This window comes from Marmota monax, unplaced genomic scaffold (genome assembly GCF_021218885.2).
Source record: "Marmota monax isolate L192 unplaced genomic scaffold, Marmota_monax_Labrador192_F-V1.1 WCK01_AAM20220418_F8-fsc00159, whole genome shotgun sequence".
In the NCBI taxonomy this organism is placed as follows: Eukaryota; Metazoa; Chordata; class Mammalia; order Rodentia; family Sciuridae; genus Marmota; species Marmota monax.
In genome coordinates, this window is record NW_026694999.1 from 2877686 (window position 1) to 2899110 (window position 21425).

The 21425-nt window shown below is 35.8% G+C and overlaps 1 protein-coding gene across 7 annotated transcripts in view; it reads right to left on the reverse strand.

Annotated features, from left to right (window-relative positions):
• Positions 1 to 21425, reverse strand: part of Cep44 (centrosomal protein 44) — a 45778-nt gene that overhangs the window by 22220 nt on the left and 2133 nt on the right. For 2 of the 7 annotated variants that reach the window (XM_046427524.2, XM_058573676.1), the window contains 3 exons: positions 20754 to 20785; positions 10034 to 10083; positions 8298 to 8424 (listed from right to left, as the gene is read on the reverse strand). In XM_046427524.2, coding sequence (XP_046283480.1) covers positions 8298 to 8386 — 89 coding nt within the window. In that variant the 5' untranslated portion in view covers positions 8387 to 8424; positions 10034 to 10083; positions 20754 to 20785. The remainder of the gene's footprint in view (positions 1 to 8297; positions 8425 to 10033; positions 10084 to 20753; positions 20786 to 21425) is intronic. The other 5 variants (XM_046427523.2, XM_046427522.2, XM_046427520.2 and 2 more) reach the window with 3 other exon arrangements.

Sequence of the window (21425 nt, forward strand, 5' to 3'; positions counted from 1 at the left end):
CCTCTCTGCTTCCCGAACACCTCTATGAGCTGAGCAGCTTTCCTCTGTTGAACCCTTCTATCATCTGCTTTGCCTTGCGCCAAGCACAGTGAATTCAGCCCACCACTGAGCTATAATACCATGAGCCAAAAATTAAGTTTTTCTCCTGTAAGTTGTTCTTGTCAAGTATTTTTGTCACAGCAATAAAAAGCTAACTAAAACTACTGTAGAAAGAACACAGGTCAGTATTGGTATATTTTCAATTATTCCTACCTAAAATGTCTTAAAATGATGCTCAAAAATAATTAGAAAAAACCTGTGTACTCAAACTGGTTAAGTCTTTACAAATTCTGGATATTTGAGATTTTCTTATTTTCAGAAGCCAAGATGACTGCTAAAACTATGGATTACATTTGTTTCATACCTTTGTTTCTTACAAAGTTGCTGAGAGCCACGGCGGAGTCTGTATGGCCCCTGGCATTTTGCCAACAGTATTGATTGACAGGCGAGGCATTACTATCCGCCTATGCCGCAACTTTTGAGTTCTCGCACTATTTTGGAGTTCTCATGGGGATTTCCGGGGATTCCCCGAGAGTTCCCATTGGTTGGGGAAGTGCAGGAGGAGGGATTTCCGGGAGAGATATTTCCGGCTGGGGGTTCCTGGACAAGCCTCGTGGCGCGTTCGGGAGGATTCCCCGGGAGCTGTGTGAAGTGTTTTCCTGCAGTTTAAAAATAAAGTTTGTTCCTGCTTCAGTGGCTCGTGATTTGTGCCCAGCCAGACTGCGGCATTTGGCGGCCCGTTCGGGGAACATCTGAAGCTTCGGGGTAAGTGAAATTGCTTGCCCCTAAGGGAAGGCGAGAGAATGGGCGACCATTTTAAAAAACAATGTGTTCTTGTTTTGATTTGTTTTGTGTTTGTTTCAAGCTGCCTATCCCTAGAATTTTCTCAGGCAGATTGGGAAAAATGGTTGGCTCAAGGTTTGAAGTTGTTCGCCCCTGAGGAAGAGATAGAAATAGACCACAAATGCACATGTCAAGAAAATAGGAAAATTGATACAACGATTTTTTGTTCCGTTTTTGTTTCATTCTGTTTCGGTTTTGTTTTGTGTTATCTTACTGGGTTGCGTTATCTTTATAACAGATTAGAAATTAGTAAAAAACAAACTGAAAGAGTGTTAAGTAAATTGTTAGAGGTTCAGACCATGGAGAAAGACATTTTAGATCAAGCAAAAGAGAAGGTCTCTCAAGCTAGTCAGACAGAGGAAGAAAATTTAAAGGAAGAAAGCTTAGAGGAGAAACAGCTATTAGGGAAAAAGCTACAACAGGAGGCTGCTACTAACACCGTTCTATCACCAGAGGGCGTAATTCAACCAACAGCTCCCCCTATGGAGATAGCTGAGTGGCCCTCAAACCCCGTAGTTGATAGATGGGATCCTGAGACAGGACCTCAAAGATTAGCATGCCCTGTACTTGAGCAGGCAGGAGGGCAGCGAATTCACCGTGCTTTAGATTTCAAAACAGTGAAGCAGTTAAAGGAGGCTGTAACAACCTATGGTCCTCAAGCACCGTTCACTGTAAGCATGGTCGAATCCATTACCAACTTGGACATGACGCCAGCAGATTGGGCTAGTATGTGTAAATCTGTGCTAAATGGAGGACAATATTTGTTATGGAAGGTTGCCAATGAGGAATTTTGCAGGGAGACAGCTAGACGAAATGCAGCAGCCGGTTACCCTCAAAGAAATCTAGATATGTTGTTAGGAAAAGGGCCTTATGAGGGTCAACGGCAACAAATTGAATATGATCCTGGCGTATACGCACAAATTGCTGTAGATGCGGTTAGGGCATGGAAAACTTTACAGGGGCATGGAGGTTTACAAGGTCAATTATCTAAGGTAATACAAGGAACTAATGAACCTTACGCTGAATTTGTAGATAGGCTTATTCAAGCAGCTTCCAGAATTTTTGGGGATACAGAACAGGCAATGCCATTTATAAAACAACTGGCTTATGACCAAGCAAATCGTTGTTGCAGAGAGGTCATTAGACCATGGAGACATGAAGATTTAAACACATATATTAAATTATGTAGAGACATTAATGAACAAGGGCAAGTCTTAGCAGCAGTACAACAGGCTTTAGATGCCAGGCCAAAAACATGCTATAATTGTGATCAAACAGGACATTTTAAAAGGAGTTGCCCCATAGGAGGAGGGTTTAACAAAGCTAGATATCAAACGAATAGAATACCGGGTATTTGCCCACGATGCCGTAGAGGGAAACATTGGGCTAATGAATGCCGTTCTCAAACCACCATAGAGGGTATTCCGTTATCAAAAAACAGACAAGGACCAAGTGTTTACCCACGATATCGTGGAGAAAGGCATCGAGCTCCATTGCCAAAAAACGGACAGGGGGGCCCAATGCTCCGGGGCCCACGACCACAAATGTACGGGGCACTGGAGGAACCCAGAAACACCATGGAGGAACCCAGCAACACCATCAGGGTAGTGCCCAGGACACATTATCCATCAGATCTCTCATCAGACGAACCAGAGGAAGCGCAGGGTTGGACATCTGCGCCTCCGCCAGAGCAGTACTAACTCCAGAGATGGGAGTTCAAATCATTCCCACAGGAGTAAAAGGACCTCTTCCCCAAGGAACAGTAGGCTTATTGTTAGGACGCAGTTCTTCTACGCTAAAAGGACTTATGATAAGTCCCGGGGTAATTGATCCCGATTATGAAGGTGAAATAAAAATTATAGCTAGCTCTCCAAAGGGTATATCAGTAATTTCACCAGGAGATAGAATAGCACAGTTATTAATAATACCCAGCCTACATGATAAATTTTCCAGTAGTACTATAGAAAGAGGTTCCAGGGGATTAGGCTCCACAGGTGTAGATTGGGCTATGCTGTCTTTAAATTTAGATTCTCGTCCCATGCTAAAACTAAATATTCAAGGACATGAATTTAATGGACTACTGGATACAGGTGCAGACCTTAGCATCATATCTCGTCAAGAATGGCCAAAACATTGGCCGTTACAACAAGCCACTCAAACGCTTCGAGGCCTAGGAGTGGCGACTAATCCCCATAGAAGTGCAATGGTATTAGATTGGAAGGATCCTGAAGGATGTGAAGGAACTATACAGCCATATGTATTGGATCATCTTCCTATAAATTTATGGGGACGAGATGTCCTAGATCAATTAGGTTTGACATTAACAAATAACATCAATCCAAATGCGCCCACTATTAGGGCTAGACAAGGTTTCAGGAAAGAAAAAAGATTAGGAGAACAAGGCATAGCAGCACCAATTCAGATAGATCAGGGAATAAATAGACATGGACTGGGTTTTCAGAAGGGGTCACTGAGGCAATAAAAATTACTTGGAAATCAGATAGACCAGTATGGGTTCCTCAGTGGCCCCTGACTAAAGAAAAGATACAAGCAGCCCATGACCTGGTCAAACAACAATTAGCGGAGGGACATATACAACCTTCCGTATCTCCTTACAATACTCCCATTTTTGTCATTAAAAAGAAATCTGGTAAATGGAGATTATTGCAAGATTTAAGAGCCATTAATAATGAGATGGTTATTATGGGACCTGCTCAATCAGGGATTCCTCAATTGTCTGCTTTGCCAAAAACCTGGTACGTTTTAGCTATAGATATTAAAGATTGTTTTTTTTCAATTCCAATTCATCCTGAGGATAGTCCACATTTTGCATTTACTATCCCTGCACTGAATCATGAAGGTCCTGATCAGAGATATGAATGGAAAGTACTCCCTCAAGGGATGGCTAACAGCCCAACTATGTGTCAAATTTATGTTAACAAAGCAATCCAGCCACTTAGAAATCAAAATCCTAAACTACAAATATTTCACTATATGGATGATGTATTGTTAGCACACAAAGATAAAAACACATTGCTAGAATGTTATGCCACACTTACAAATTTATTAAAAAATTATAATCTAGAGATAGCAATAGATAAAGTACAATTAAATTTTCCAATTAATTATTTAGGAGTTCTATTATCCTCAACCATGGTCCGTCCACCAAAAATTCAAATACGAGTAGATCAACTCAAATCACTTAACGACTTTCAAAAGTTATTAGGAGACATAAATTGGATAAGGCCTTATCTAGGCATACCAACAGGAGAGTTGGGACCTTTATTTGATATCCTAAAAGGTCCATCAGATCCAAATTCACCCCGCATGTTAACGCCTGAAGCAAGAAAGGCATTAAAAATTATTGAAACATATATGGAAAATATGCATTTGGATAGAATTGATATAACTTTGCCTTTATTATTTATTGTAATACCAACAAAAAATATTCCTACAGGAGTATTTTGGCAAGAAGGTCCATTATTGTGGATACATTTATCTTATTCTCCTAACACTATTCTTACTAGGTATCCTGAGGCTGTAGGACAATTAATACTCAAAGGAATAAAAGCAGCAAAGGGAGTGTTTGGAATTTCTCCCAATAAAATTATTACTCCATATACTATGGATCAAATTGATGAGTTAGCTAATGAGTTAAATACTTGGGCAATAATCATGTGTAAATCTAATGTTTCATTTGATAATCACTTACCATCTAATCCTTTGTTGTCTTTTTGGTCTTCGCATCCTGTAGTTTTTCCAAAAATGACAAGAAAAACCCCTATCATGAATGCTCCAAATGTATTCACTGATGGGTCAAATAATGGTACAGCAGCAGTAGTTACCCCTGATCAAACTTTTACATTTTTAGTACCCAAACAATCAGCTCAAAAGGTAGAGCTTAATGCAGTTTTACAAGCTTTTGTGATGTTTAAAGATTCTGTATTTAATTTATTCTCTGATAGTCAGTATGTAGTTAATGCTATAGTATCCCTTGAAGATGCTGGCAGGATTTCCCCTTCCTCTACTGTTTTCTCTTTGTTTTCTGCTATACAAAGTGTAATCTGGGACAGAAAAGATCCATTCTTTATAGGACATATCAGAGCACATACAGGATTGCCTGGAGCCCTTAGTTTGGGCAACGATTTAGCAGATAAAACTACACATGACATACATATTTTCTCTACACTAGAAGAAGCTACACATTTTCATAAAAGGTTCCATGTCAATGCTAATACTTTACAAAAGCGTTTTAAAATAACTAAGGAACAAGCTAGACAAATAATAAAACAATGTCAAAATTGTGTGACCTTTTTACCACAAGTTAATCTTGGAGTCAATCCTAGAGGACTGATACCTAACCATATTTGGCAGATGGACGTCACACACTTGCCACAATTTGGAAAATTAAAATATTTGCATGTTACAGTTGATACTTCTTCCGGATTTTTGATGGGCTCCCTTCATTCCGGAGAAAAAACTAAAGATGTTATAGCTCATTGCTTACAAAATTTTGCCACTGTGGGCGTTCCAAAACAGTTAAAAACAGATAATGGTCCTGGTTATATTTCTACCTCTTTTAAACAATTTTGCTCATCATTTGGCATTACTCATATAACAGGAATTCCATACAATCCACAGGGACAAGGCATAGTTGAAAGAGCTCATCAAACTATTAAAATGTACTTACTAAAGCAAAAAGAGGGAATTGGAAAGGGGTATATGTCACCCAAAGATAAACTTAAAATAACCCTTTTTACTCTAAACTTTTTAAATTTGGATTCCTCAGGGCTTAGTGCTGCGGAAAGGCATATGTGTCCAAAAAATGTACATAAGCCTAAGGTACTTTGGAAGGATATTCTAACAGGACAATGGAAAGGTCCTGACCCAGTGATTGTCTGGAGTCGGGGTTCTGTTTGTGTTTTTCCACAGGGAGAACAGCAGCCGATTTGGATTCCAGAGAGATTAACTAAAACAATTTCTACAGGCCAAAAGGAAGATGATTTGACTCAAATCCATAACAGCTGATATCCAGAACTCCAGTTTGGCTATTCTTACATCTGCGACGGTGATTAACCAGGATGTTTTTTTCAATATTTATTTTATTATTTACCTTTTCCCACATCATAAAGTTCTATTTTATTTTTGAGCTCATACAGACCTAGGTTAATGTTTTTCTGATCAGTTTTATTTTTTGACTGTGGAGTTTTTAAGCATTGCAATGGAGATTTCACCTAGGTAAAGCTACAAGGCCTTTACTATTGTCTTATGTGTTGTATGTTATGTGTGCACACTTCTGTTTTGTGTTGTATGTCTGTATGTGTGTATGTCCATATATCATATATGAGGAGCGCTCATGAATAAATGGATCCGAATTTTTTTTATTCATGTGATTTTAATGGTTTAATTTAGATTGGGTAAACAGCTGTTGAAAATTGTTTTAATATGTGAACAAATAAGGAGGTTAACAGATCTGGTTGTTTACTTTCACCTTTCCTTCTCATTATATTTAATAATTCTGTTCAGGATAATGTAAATTGTTCAAAAAATTGTTTTCTTAGTGCCTGTTGGAATGTTACATAATTTTTTTCTTAGCATCATTGCCAGAATTCCTATCTTCATCCCAGTGCCGGTGAAGACAAAGATAAAACCAAACTACAGCTTCTTCGATAGTTATCACAACAAACTGTAAAAACTGATGCATCAATGAATAATAACTCAACAAGTAATGCTCAATTAAGGAGTTGATTTACTTTGGGAGGAAATGGACATATTGACAGATTCCTCTGCTTTGAATTGCTTGCAGACCTTGCCTGGACTATGTATCATTTGTATGCATTGTGAACTATCTGTTGGTACAGCGAATTGTGGTAGTGCTGGAGTATTTTTGCTGATGGTGTCACCGGTGGTACAATTTTTCAAAGGAGCCCTCAATTGGCTTAGTGTCATGGCATTTTGCATCCTCCTCCCTTCTACTAGTGATGGTCTAAAATTTGGGGGCCAACAGAGGTGAGGCAAAGAACCTCACCCCCCACTGGTGCAAAGGCCTATCCACAAGTATGGCTGTATGCTGGACCGGTAGTCAGTGACGGGTATGATCCAATTGCAGTGGTACCAACCTAAGACAGGAGGCTGACGCCTAGAGGTCAGTTCATCCGATGACGGGTAAGGACCATATGTTGAATTGGACTGCCTAACAGGCACGGTCCCTAAGCCACATTGCTTGTTGTTTAATTAAACAAAAAGGGGGAGATGCTGAGAGCCACGGCGGAGTCTGTATGGCCCCTGGCATTTTGCCAACAGTATTGATTGACAGGCGAGGCATTACTATCCGCCTATGCCGCAACTTTTGAGTTCTCGCACTATTTTGGAGTTCTCATGGGGATTTCCGGGGATTCCCCGAGAGTTCCCATTGGTTGGGGAAGTGCAGGAGGAGGGATTTCCGGGAGAGATATTTCCGGCTGGGGGTTCCTGGACAAGCCTCGTGGCGCGTTCGGGAGGATTCCCCGGGAGCTGTGTGAAGTGTTTTCCTGCAGTTTAAAAATAAAGTTTGTTCCTGCTTCAGTGGCTCGTGATTTGTGCCCAGCCAGACTGCGGCACAAAGTAATAGAAATTAAACTTTCTCCTTATTCTCACTATCCTTTTTACTTACAGCCTTCTCTTGGGATTAGTCCTCCCTAGTGTATAATTAGAATATCCATTCTCCTATGAGGATTCTACTTAGTCGTTAGTTTAATTCCACTACTTGAATATATACCTAACCTGGACTTGTCCCTTGATACTCTTCCACTCGATAAATGTCTATCAACTAACCAACTCCTAATATATGCCGGGTACAATTCTAAATGTAGAGTTTCTGTAATGAACAAAACAAAAATCTCAGACTTCAGCTTCCATTCTACTGGGAGAAATATTTAATCAATCAATCAACCAATGATAATAGGTAAGAATATGTGCTATGAAAAAACAGATAAATTAAATATAAAAAATATAATGATTATCACATCAGATGGGCATTTATAAAGGAGAACGTATGTTGCTATATTCTACAAAAAAAAGCAGCAAGCTCTCTGGTTATTTTGAATATATTAAAAAATAAGAAATATGATTCAACTGAATGAGTAGTAGATTATAACTAATAAAATCAGTTTGTCATATTTCTATAAATTTAAAAGTTATAGAGAAATAATACTTTATACTAGTGTATAATGCACTTATATAAATAGTATCTTAATTCTCTTGGGTTGGAATTTCTCACTAATCAATACTTATATACAAACTTCTAAAATGTCCTTTCTCAAATATTTTAAGTATTTCAAAGGAAATTTAAATAGGATAAAATCTTTGTTTTTATTTAGGTATTCCCTCTAAATTATTATCAAAATAATACAAATAAGTTTGATATTATAACTTACCCTACACAGTCCACTTCTTCAGGATAATTTAGCAAGCGAAGCACTTGTTCTAGGTTCCGTAAGCTTCTTTTTAAGTCACCTGTTGCCATTATTTAACATTAGATTCAGCTCCAACTCTTGAAATAATCTAATTTATCACATAAAAATAAAAATCCAAGAAAGAGTGGTTAAGTCAGTTTACATTTTGAAATTTCTCTACTCTTCCTTGTTCATCTCTCTCATGGGCACTTGCTATGTTGATTTTATCCCAGCTCTATTTCTGCTATTATCTTTCCTACCTGTCAAGTACTTACTGACTTGTATCTACTATAAATTCTAGAATGTACAGTGAGCTTCTTTCCTACCACCCATTATCTTTCCCTTGCAAAAAAGTTTGCTTTATGTTCATGTTCTTACAACGGATTTCATATGACATTCTCCCAAATGTTTTGCTTTGAACAATAAAGTAGAATTTGGAAAGACACAGCAAGTTAAAATGGCCTCTATCAGTGACTATTTTAGATACTTACATAAGATTTACATGATGCAATCAGTAAAAAATGAAGACACAGAAATTTGGCAGAGACATAGTCATTATTCCTAAGGCTCTGACCTCACACAGTTGCCAATCAGATGCTTTCTTTACAAATAAATATAGATGAACAAAATCCATTAAATAAATAAATAAATAAGTTCAAGGTCCACCTACATAAGACAGATTAAAAGAATATAGCTTCATTTCCATTTTCTAAACACCACTAAGATGAAAGTAAATAACTAAAAATTATATATACCCTCCAGGATAAAGACAACTGGAGGAGATTTAATGTGATAAAATAATAATCAACAAAATTATGGAAAATGGAAAGCAGATGGATGAGTGACAGCCAATCTAGCAGAGCAGACAAAGAGCAATTTAGGAAACAATAGAAACTACATAGGTTCACAAATAAGGGGCACCAGATACTTCTGAAAGGGACACAAGTAAGGCCAAGAGAATGAAGTATAAGAAAAATTATTTGAAAGTCCATATAAGGTGTGTCTAAACCCTAGACGTTTACTTTTCCTATCCCCTCTGGTCTTACACCTCCAATAACTTGTTTGGCTAGGTAACTACTTCTCTCTTTTTCTGGAAAAAGACAATAAATTTACATTCTGAGGAAAATGAAACAAAGAGATACCAAACTGGGAAACATGAGGCAAGGCAAAAATATAGAACAAATGCTAGAAGGAAGAAAGATTAAAGAAAAAAAATCAAATAGTATAATTTATTCCTACACCTCAGCTTCAAGATAGCTATTAGCTAAACATATCCTTGATGACAGCAAACTGGCAAGTTCTACTCTAGAGAAAGTAGATAAACCTAGAGAAAAATATCTTAACATTGCTGACATTTGAGGGATATATCTACTAAAATGGCCAGGATCACAACCAATAAACCTACAGCAAAACTATCCCATTCATAGGCCCTAGTCAAGCACCTCTTTGTAGAGATTCATGTTTAAAACTGAATATATACCCAAAGATCAATAACTATTAGAAAAAAGCCTTCAGGATGTAGGCAGAGATCAATATGAAATAAATTTTTAAATGTGGTAGATACAGAATTAATGCAGAAAATAAAAGAAAATTTAAAAATGAAAAGTATAACACAGACTTATGATGTGGGGTTACATCCCAATAAACCTACTGTAAGTTGAAAAGAGTGATAAGTCAAAAATGCAGGATGGGATATAGCTTAGTGATAGAGTACTTGCCTAGTGCGTCTACAGTCGTAGGACTTTGATTTTCAGTGCAATTCTCAGTACTGAAAATGAAAGAAAGAAAGAAAAAAAGGAAAAGAAAGAAAATGCATTTATTATTCTCATTAAACACACTGTAAAGTTGAAAATTTAAGTTGGACCTTTCATTGTAAGCTAGGGGCCATCCATATTCTCAATAAGGTTAGAAAGAATATTAAAACTGAATTGGGGGGATTGGCGTTGTGGCTCAATGGTGTAGTGCTCTCTTAGCATATGAAGGGCACTGGGTTCGATCCTCAGCACCACATAAAAATGAATAAATAAAATAAATGTATTTTGTCCAACTACAACTAAAAAATATTTTAAAAAACTGAATAGAAGGCTTAAAAAAGAATGAAAAAGTTTGTCATAATTTAAAAATGAGTCAGAGACTGTCAGAGTGAATTAAAAAAAAACAAGATCCAACTATATGCTTTCTGTAAGAAGACCATTTTAAAAGAGACACATATAGATTAAAAGCAAATGGATAGAGAAAAAAAACATGGTAAGACTCATCAAAAAAGTGTGAATAACTATATTAAGTTCAGACATAGCGTATTTTACAATATGAAAAGGTATCAGTGATAAAGAGGGACATTACATAATGATAAAATCAAACTCCAAGAAAATATAATAATCCTTAACATATATGCACCTGACAAAAGAACATCAAAATATGTGAGAACTGCGGGGAGAAACAGATAAATTCACTATTTTAACTGGAGACTTCTGACACCCTTCTATAATAAATGTCCAGATCTAGCAGACAGAAGATAAGTAAGGACTTATGACACCATCAATTAACTGGATATAACAGATATCTAAAAACGACTTCACCCAACAATTGCAGAATACACATTCATAAGAACACATGGAACATTCACTAAAGTAGACTCATAATAGACCATAAAACACTGTAGCAAACTTAAAAGAATAGAAATCATACAATGTCTGCTTTTACACTATAATGAAATTTAACTAAAAATCAAAAACAATTTAAAATAATAATAAAAATAAAAATTTCAATAAAAATTAGAAGATAAGTTTGAAAAAATAAATATATTATACAAAGGATGAAAAGATACAAACATGGAAAAGTATAAGAAAACCAGGGGATCAAACCAAAAGGTCTGACATCTAATGAATGGAAATTCCAGAAAGTCATCAGAGACAATGAGGGAAGAAGGTGTGAAATAATACAAAAACACCTCTTAGACCTAAATGTCATTATTTTCTAGACTGAAAGAGTCATTGAGTGATCAACATAAGTGAAATAAAACTCATGCCAAGATATATCAATGTGATGTATCTCATAAGAGAAAAGCAGTTGTTCTAAAAACATCCAAAGAAAAATAAATATATCACATATGAAGAGAATCAAAAGGAATCTCTATACAGACCTTATATGTTTTACAAAATTTAGTTTAGAAGGATCATGGATCTTAATGTATAATGTAAAAGTATAAAACTTTAAGAGGAAATATAGTAGAAAACTGATATGACCTTGAGTTTAGCAATGAGTTTCTAGATAATATCAATTTATAATCCATAAAACCAAAAAATGGTAAGCTAAGTTTCATTAAAATTAAAACTTCTGTTCTATGGAAGATATTGTTAAGAGAACAAAAAGAGGTTATGGTGTTACAAAACACATATTGGGTAAAGACTTGTTTCCAAAATATCCAAAGAACTCAAATTGAAGAGCATAAAGCCAACAACTCAATTAAAAACTGGGCAAAAGATCTGAACAGAGAATTCACCAAAGAGAAATACAGGTGGCATACAAGCATATAAGATATTCTCGCCCTGCATAAAAGTCAACTCAAAATGGTATAACACCAGAAGGTTTATAACTGTTAGAAAAGAAAACAAGAGAAATAATTCAATAGGAAGTACAAGAAACAACTTCCTAAATAAGACTCCTAGAGCTCAGGAAATAAAAGTAAGAATCAATAAATGGGATGGCATCAAATTAAAAAGCTTCTGTACAACAAAGGAAAAATCAGCATAAAGACACACAGCCTGCAATGGGTGAAAATCTTTGCCAGTTATTCTACTGAAAGATGATTAATATCCAAAAACATAAAGAACTAAAAAAGACTTAAAAAATTAAATAAATGGACAAATGATCTAACATACACTTCTCAAAGGAATAAATAAAAACCATTATATAACAATTATATTATAATATGTTCAACATGTTTAGCCATCAGGGAAGTGCAAATCAAAACTATACTGAGATTCTATCTCATCACAGTCAGAATGGCAACAATCATCAAGAATGTGAACAATAAATGCTGGTGAGGAAGCTGGGGAAAAGGAATTCTTACATAGTCTGGAATGTAAATTAGTACAGCTACTATGGAAATCAGTATGGAGATTGCTCAAAAAACTAAAAATAGAACTATCATATGATTCAGCAATACTGCTCCTCAGTATTTATCCAAGATAATTTAAGTCAGGACTTGCCCTGTATATAAGAGGGTCTGGATTCAACCCCAAGCTCAGAGAAACAAAAGCAAAACAATATGAAACAGTAATACTTGTGCCCAGAAGAATTAAAATCAGTATGCTTAGGGATACCTGCATACTCATGTTTATTGCAGCACAATTCACAACAGCCAAATTGAAACTGACCTAGATGTCTGTCAACAGATTAATGGATAAAGAAAATAAAGTATGTATATACACACTCACACACACAAAATGGAGTTATACTCAGTAATAAAGAATGAAATTAATTATTTTATTTGCAGGAAAATGAGAACTGGAGGACATCATGTTAAGCAAAATAAACCAGACACAGAAAGACAAGTATCATATACTTTCTCTTGTATATAAAAGCTAGAGGGGAAATAAAAAAAAAAAAAAAGAATGTCATGAAAGTAGAAACAAACCATTAGAGGAAGGGACAAAGGTAGGGAAATTACTAGAGAGTAATACTGGTCAGATTATGTGTTATATGCATGTACAAATAGAATACAAGAAAACTCACTATTCTGTATAATTCACATGCACCAATAAATAAATTTTAAAAATTTTTATAAAATATTTAAATAGATGCTCAACATATCATCAGGTAATTGCAATTTAAAAATAAAACAATGAGATATGTGTTAATCAGCTTTTCTCTGCTATGACCAAAATACTCGAGAAGAACAACTTAGAGGAGGAAAAATTTATTTGAGACTCAGGATTTCAGAAATGTCAGTCCATAGTTGACAGACCTCATTGCTCTGGGCTCCCAAGTTGAGGCAGAACATCATGGTCAAAGGTTCTGGCAGAGGAAAGCTATTCACTTCATGGCAACCAGGAGGCAGAAAGAGAAGGGGGAATGGGTTACAAGGAAGACAAACCCTTCTAGGACACGCCCCAGTGACCTACTTTCTCTAGTGACCTCCACTCACTAGAGTTACCACTCTGTTAGTCCATTCAAACTAGAATGGATTGATTTGGTCACAGCTCTTATAATCTAATCATTTCAACTCTGACTATTCCTGCATTAATCCAGGAACTTTTGGAGGACATGTCATATCCAAAGCATAACAAGATACTACTTCACACCTATTAGAATTGCTAGAATCCAAAAACAAAACACAACAAAAATAAGCCTATTAATAACCAAATGTATTTGAGGATATGAAGAAACAAAACTCTATTGCTAGTGAGAATTCAAAGTAGTATAGCCATTTTGGGAGATGGTTTGGCAGTTTCTTACACAACTAATCATAGTCTTACCACACATTCAGCAATTATAGTACTCATTTATCCACTAACTTAACAAAAATTTATGTATGAATAAAATCCTACATAATCAGTGTGTACAACAGTTCTATTCATAACCACTCAAAAGTGAAAGCAACCAAGACAACCTGAGGTATATTACAGTAATGTACATCCACACAATGGAATATTATTTAACAATAAAAAGAAATGTAGGATTCATCCCTGGGATGCAAGGCTGGTTCAATATACGGAAATCAATAAATGTTATTCACCACATCAATAGACTTAAAAATAAGAACCATATGATCATCTCAATAGATGCGGAAAAAGCATTCGACAAAGTACAGCATCCCTTTATGTTCAAAACTCTAGAAAAACTAGGGATAACAGGAACATACCTCAATATTGTAAAAGCAATCTATGCTAAGCCTCAGGCTAGCATCATTCTGAATGGAGAAAAACTGAAGGCATTCCCTCTAAAATCTGGAACAAGACAGGGATGCCCTCTCTCTCCACTTCTCTTCAACATAGTTCTCGAAACACTGGCCAGAGCAATTAGACAGACGAAAGAAATTAAAGGAATCAAAATAGGAAAAGAAGAACTTAAATTATCACTATTTGCAGATGATATGATTCTATACCTAGCAGACCCAAAAGGCTCTACAAAGAAACTATTAGAGCTAATAAATGAATTCAGCAAAGTGGCAGGATTTAAAATCAACACGCATAAATCAAAGGCATTCCTGTATATCAGCGACAAATCCTCTGAAATGGAAATGAGGACAACCACTCCATTCACAATATCTTCAAAAAAAATAAAATACTTGGGAATCAACCTAACAAAAGAGGTGAAAGACTTATACAATGAAAACTACAGAACCCTCAAGAGAGAAATAGAAGAAGATCTTAGAAGATGGAAAAATATACCCTGTTCATGGATAGGCAGAACTAACATCATCAAAATGGCGATATTACCAAAAGTTCTCTATAGGTTTAATGCAATGCCAATCAAAATCCCAACGGCATTTCTTGTAGAAATAGAGAAAGCAATCATGAAATTCATATGGAAAAATAAAAGACCCAGAATAGCAAAAACAATGCTAAGCAAGAAGTGTGAATCAGGCGGTATAGCGATACCAGACTTCAAACTATACTACAGAGCAATAGTAACAAAAACAGCATGGTACTGGTACCAAAACAGGCGGGTGGACCAATGGTACAGAATAGAGGACACAGAAACCGATCCACAAAACTACAACTATCTTATATTTGATAAAGGGGCTAAAAGCATGCAATGGAGGAAGGACAGCATCTTCAACAAATGGTGCTGGGAAAACTGGAAATCCATATGCAACAAAATGAAACTGAATCCCTTTCTCTCGCCATGCACAAAAGTGAATTCAAAATGGATCAAGGAGCTTGATATCAAATCAGAGACGCGCCGTCTGATAGAAGAAAAAGTTGGCTACGATCTACAGTCGGTGGGGTCGGGCTCCAAATTCCTCAATAGGACACCCATAGCACAAAAGTTAATAACTACAATCAACAAATGGGACTTACTCAAACTAAAAAGTTTTTTCTCAGCAAAAGAAACAATAAGAGAGGTAAATAGGGAGCCTACACCCTGGGAACAAATCTTTACTCCTCACACTTCAGATAGAGCCCTAATATCCAGAGTATACAAAGAACTCAAAAAATTAGACAATAAGAGAACAAACAACCCAATCAACAAATGGGCCAAGGACCTGAACAGACACTTCTCAGAGGAGGACATACAGTCAATCAACAAGTACATGAAAAAATGCTCAACATCTCTAGCTGTCAGAGAAATGCAAATCAAAACCACCCTAAGATACCATCTCACTCCAGTAAGATTGGCAGCCATTAGGAAGTCAAACAACAACAAGTGCTGGCAAGGATGTGGGGAAAAGGGTACACTTGTACATTGCTGGTGGGACTGCAGATTGGTGCAGCCAATTTGGAAAGCAGTATGGAGATTTCTTGGAAAGCTGGGAATGGAGCCACCATTTGACCCAGCTATTCCCCTTCTTGGTCTATTCCCTAAAGACCTAAAAAGAGCATGCTACAGGGACACTGCTACATCGATGTTCATAGCAGCACAGTTCACAATAGCAAGACTGTGGAACCAACCTAGATGCCCTTCAATAGACGAATGGATAAAAAAAATGTGGCATTTATACACAATGGAATATTACTCTGCATTAAAAAATGACAAAATCATAGAATTTACAGGGAAATGGATGGCATTAGAGCAGATTATGCTAAGTGAAGCTAGCCAATCCCTAAAAAACAAATGCCAAATGTCTTCTTTGATATAAAGAGAGTAACTAAGAACAGAGTAGGGACGAAGAGCAGGAGAAGAAGATTAACATTTAACAGGGATGAGAGGTGGGAGGGAAAGGGAGAGAGAAGGGAAATTGCATGGTAATGGAAGGAGACCCTCAGGGTTATACAGTGGAGGAGGTAGAGATAGAGGAGGGGAGGGGAGGGGAGAGGTGGGGAGGGGAGGGGAGAGGTGGGGAGGGGGGAGGGGGGAGGGGGGAGGATGTGAAAGGCAGCGAAGCACAACAGACACTAGTATGGCAATTTGTAAATCAATGGATGTGTAACTGATGTGATTCTGCAATCTGTGTATGGGGTGAAGGTGGGAGTTCATAACCCACTTGAATCAAAGTGTGGAATATGATATGTCAAGAAATTTGTAATGTTTTGAACAACCCACAATAAAAAATTAAAAAAAAAAAAAAAAAAAAAAAAAAGAAATGACTTTTCAAGCTACAAAAGGACACAGATAGATCTTAATTAATATTTCTAAGCAAAAGCAAGTCCAAAAAGGCTACTAGACAATTTCAAAGAGAAGACATTCTGTAAATAGTAAAACTATAGAGACAATAAAAAAACACAAAGGTCAATAGTTGCCAGAGATTCAGAGGGAGAAGAGTAAGATATATAGGTGAAATACAGAGTATTAATTTAGAGAGATAATCTACTCATTGTGATATCTTATAGATAGATAAATGACATTATGTCTTCATCAAGATCCATGAAACTCTGCAGTCCAAAGAGTGAATGCTAATGGATGCAAAAATTTTAAAAATAATTTAGGAAACTGCACAGGATCGAGTGTAGACTGTGAAAGGGTAATCGAATTACATTACCAATGTATGAAACAACTGCATTAAAGGGGATGGGTGAAAGTGAATAGAGTCTGTGAGATTAAAGGCAAAAACAACAACACATAAACACTGCACTCTGGTTCATAAAGTTTTTGCCTACATGCATATGAGATAAAAATTTTGATACTCTTAAAGAGATATATTGAAGTTTAAAATTAGGTATATTGATGATTGCATAATGGGAACCAGGTTTAAGAGGAATTTTACAGGTAAGTGGAGTACACTAGAATTAGCTCTATGTGTTAACTGATTATAGTTAGAAACATCAGTATCAACATGTTTACCGTAATATTGATACCAATCATTTCAAATAGAAAGATTTATTGATATGTGCACACACCTGGAACAATCTTAAGCCAAAACCCCAAATCCAAAACACTCCCCAAACCTGAAGCTTTTAGATCATCATGTCTATATGCAAAAAGTTTCAGATTCTCAGCATTTCAAATCACAGATTTTTTGATTAGAGATGCTTGACCAATACCCTATGCAAATACTCCAAAATCTGAAAAACTCCAAAATTTAAAACACTATGATCCTCATTTTGGATAAGAGATATTTAACCTGTGTAGTGCTCAATATATACACATATATTTTGTTTCTCTGTCAAGTGAAAGTTTCTTGAAGTAACATCCTTCAGCAACAAGCATAGCAATCCTTTGGCAAACTAGCATCTAGATCTTGATGTCTACAATACAAGAAATCAGGGCTCCTTGAAGAAATGTACAATTCTAGGACTGGGGTAGGAAATATAGAAGATGAACTGAAGCATTATGTAGTTTTCAGGACATACAAAAACACTCTACAGGGCTGGGGATGTGGCTCAAGTGGTAGCACGCTCGCCTGGCATGCGTGTGGCCCGGGTTCGATCCTCAGCACCACATACAAACAAAGATGTTGTGTCCGCCGAAAACTAAAAAAATAAATGTTAAAAATTCTCTCTCTCTCCCCCTCTCTCTCTCTCACTCACTCTTTAAAAAAAAAAAAAAAAAAAACACTCTACAAAGAAAATTTTGAAGGGTTATGTCAAAGGGACATAGGAGCCAACAAAGAGTTCCTAATGGTTACAAACTGAAACAACTGGAGCACCAAAATTCGTAACTATTGAATTATAACCCAAGTACAAGACAAAATACAATCAATATAACCCAAACATGAAAGAAATAAAGAAAATCTTATAATGAACAATAGGTATATGAAAATATCCGACATTTATTTATAATTCTTAGAACATTAGTAATTGAGGGGAATTGCCTGCATTTGATTAAGGATATCTACCAAAAAAAAAAAAAAAAAAAAAATCTACTGCAGCTGGGTGCTGTGATTCATGTTTGTAATCCTAGTGACCTGGGTGGCTGAGGCAGGAGGTTGGCAAGTCTCAGAATTTTAGCAAGACCCTTAGCAACTTGGTGAGATCCTGTATCAAAAAATAAAAAAGGTCTGAGGATGTAGCTTAGTGGTAGAGCACCACTGAGTTCAATCTCCAGTACAAAAAAAAAAAAAAAAAAAGAGGTGGAGTGAGGTGGGGGGAGATCTACTACAAACATTGTATTCAATGATGAAATACCAAGTTTTCTTCCAAGATTGGGTAGAGGCAAGCATATTTACTGTCATCACTTTTTTTCAACATTAAACTGGAACTCCTAGATAGTACAAAAATATAAGAAGGAAAAAATATTAAAAAGTAAGAAATAAAAATGTCATTATTGTTTGACATCACACTGAATAAACTGTATGTGAAAAAATCCAAAAGAAATAATAAGTAAATTTAGCAAGTTTGCTGAATACTCACTCGGCCAATACACAAAACTCAATTGCATGTCTCTGTATCCCTCAAATAATAGAAAATGTTTTTAAATGACATCTATCAATAATTCTCTATAGCCTCAATAAATATCAAACATGAATAAATCTGGAAAAGATGGAGGGATCTCAAAACAAAACTATAAAACTTTATTGACATGCATTGAAGAAGATCTAGAGAAGAGGCAACATTTTGATCAAAGATTGACTCAATAGATTATTGATACATAAATTCAATGCATCCCTGTTAATTTTCAGATGTGGTGTTCCCCAAAAGCTCACATGCAAGACAATATAAGCTTTGGAAGAGAAATGATTGGGCCATAGCCTTAACCTAATCAGTGAATTAATCCCTGAAGGAATTAACTGAGTGGTAACTGGAGGCAGGTGGGGTGTGGCTGGAAGAAGTGATTCATTGGGGGCTTGGCTATGGGGTATATGTTTTTACCTGACAAGGGGAGGCTCTCTCTGCTTTCTGATTGCCATGTGAGTTGCCTCCCTTTGCCACACTCTTCTACCATGATGTTCAGCCTCACCTGAAGCCCAAAGGAATGGAGCCAGCCTTCTATGGACTAAGACCTCTGAAACCCTAAGCCCTCAAATAAACTTTTCCTCCTAAAATTGTTCTGGTCAGATCCTTTAGTCACAAAAGCAAAAAATCTGACTAAAACAATGCTTTCCTACTACCACTAAACAAACACACACACACAAAAAACAGGTTTTTGAGGGTGGAAATTGACAAGCTGACTAAAATTTATACAGAAATGTAAAAGCTAAAGGATAACTAAGAAATCTTGAAGATCAAAATTGGAGGACTTAAATCATTCATTATGAAAATGTTTTATGAAATTAAATTTGGAATTCATGAAAAGATGTACAAACAGAATAATGACACAAAACCAAGTCCAAAACCAGCATATATATTGATAATAGTGACAATAGTGAGTAGCAGTGAAAAAACTATAGTCTTTTCCAATGGTAATACATCAACTAAATATCCACATAAATCTTGAAATCTATATTACAACCTTCACAAAGGGTTTATTGAAGATCTAACTTCAATAAAATACAATTAATATAATCCAAACTTGAAAGAAATAAAGAAAATCTTATAATGAACAATATACAAAGGCCAAACAACCAGGCTTTGTGAAGATCACAGAGGAGAATATCTTCAGGATCTCAGGAAGAGAAAGATGTCTTATGACTGATAAAATGAACCACATTAAAATTAGTAACTTCTGTTCATCAAAAGATACTCTGAAAGGTCATTGAATGGACGATGATGCTGGCAATACATATAACCAACAAAAATAATCTTATGTAGAACATGTAAAAAAAATCTACAAAACAATAAGGGGAGAAAAAAAAAGATGCTCAATAGAAAAATGGGCAAGAGATCACAGCAAAAACTATAAGACCTAACATGTAAAAAGATACTCAATCTCATTAATCCTTAGGAAATTATGAAGTAAATCCAAAATATGAGTCAGTAGTGCATGTGAAACTCTTAACACAATTCGGTGAAAAAAGTAAATCAGTACAATTACTTTGTAAAATTTATTGTTGATATCTTCTAAAGCTGATGTACATAGGGATCTATGAAAGAGAAGTGACTCTGAAAAATGTACATAACAGAAACACCCAAACATACAAACATGCATGATCTTTGAGATTTTTTTATAAAAGATCATTTTTTAAAAAATCCCCTCTCCCAAAATAATACCATGAAACTTATTTCTAAATGACTCATTTTACTGAATGGACTACAAAATTCCCAAAGGAGGTTGTTTCCAAAGGAGGTTCATAAAATAAACACATAGACAATTTGTTAAGAACTTTTGCATGATGGAGATAAACAGGTTTTGAATCAAAAATTTAATCAATAAGGCAAAATTCAAAAACATATTTAAAAATATCTACAACTATTCATTGACACTTCATAAAAGGAAAATAATACATAACAATACCTTGAGTAATGAATCTTCTGAGAATGAAGCTCCTTTAAAATGAAGTCATTGACATTAAAAACAAAACAAAACAGAATAATTCATAAATTAGGTGAAGTAGTTGGTGTGATCTTTTCCCCCCTAGTCTGTATTTCAGTAGCAATCAGAATATAAATCATTCCCTTACACACCTTGTCTGAATCTATACATAAAGAGGTATTAAGGCTACCAATTTGCAAAATCCTAAATTTAGTAAGCTTTCTATGTTAAGACCCTTGCCACCCATTTCTGTAGCCATTTCTCCAGGGTAGAGCAACTACTCCCTCTCTTGAGGAAAACTACTGTCCTATTTTTAGCCTGTTCTCCTTTAGCAACATGGTGAAGAATAGGTTCTTGAATAAATGTTTACCATTCTTCCATGATCACTTCAGTCACTATTTTCAGCCACTCAATTATACCACCTAAACAAATTTACATTTGTAGGCAAAGGGAATTTGGGTCATAGTCAAATGGGAAATAACCAATCTCAAAATCAAATTATACAAAATACTGGTCAAGAAGGTAAGCTTTAGCTAACATCTTATAGGAGGCATGGGTGTAGATGGACATATGGAAACAGTTTTCCCAAGATCAGCCTTTATTTAGCTGAGAAAAAAATGAATTGGAAACTAATCTGGTTGTAACTGCCAAAAA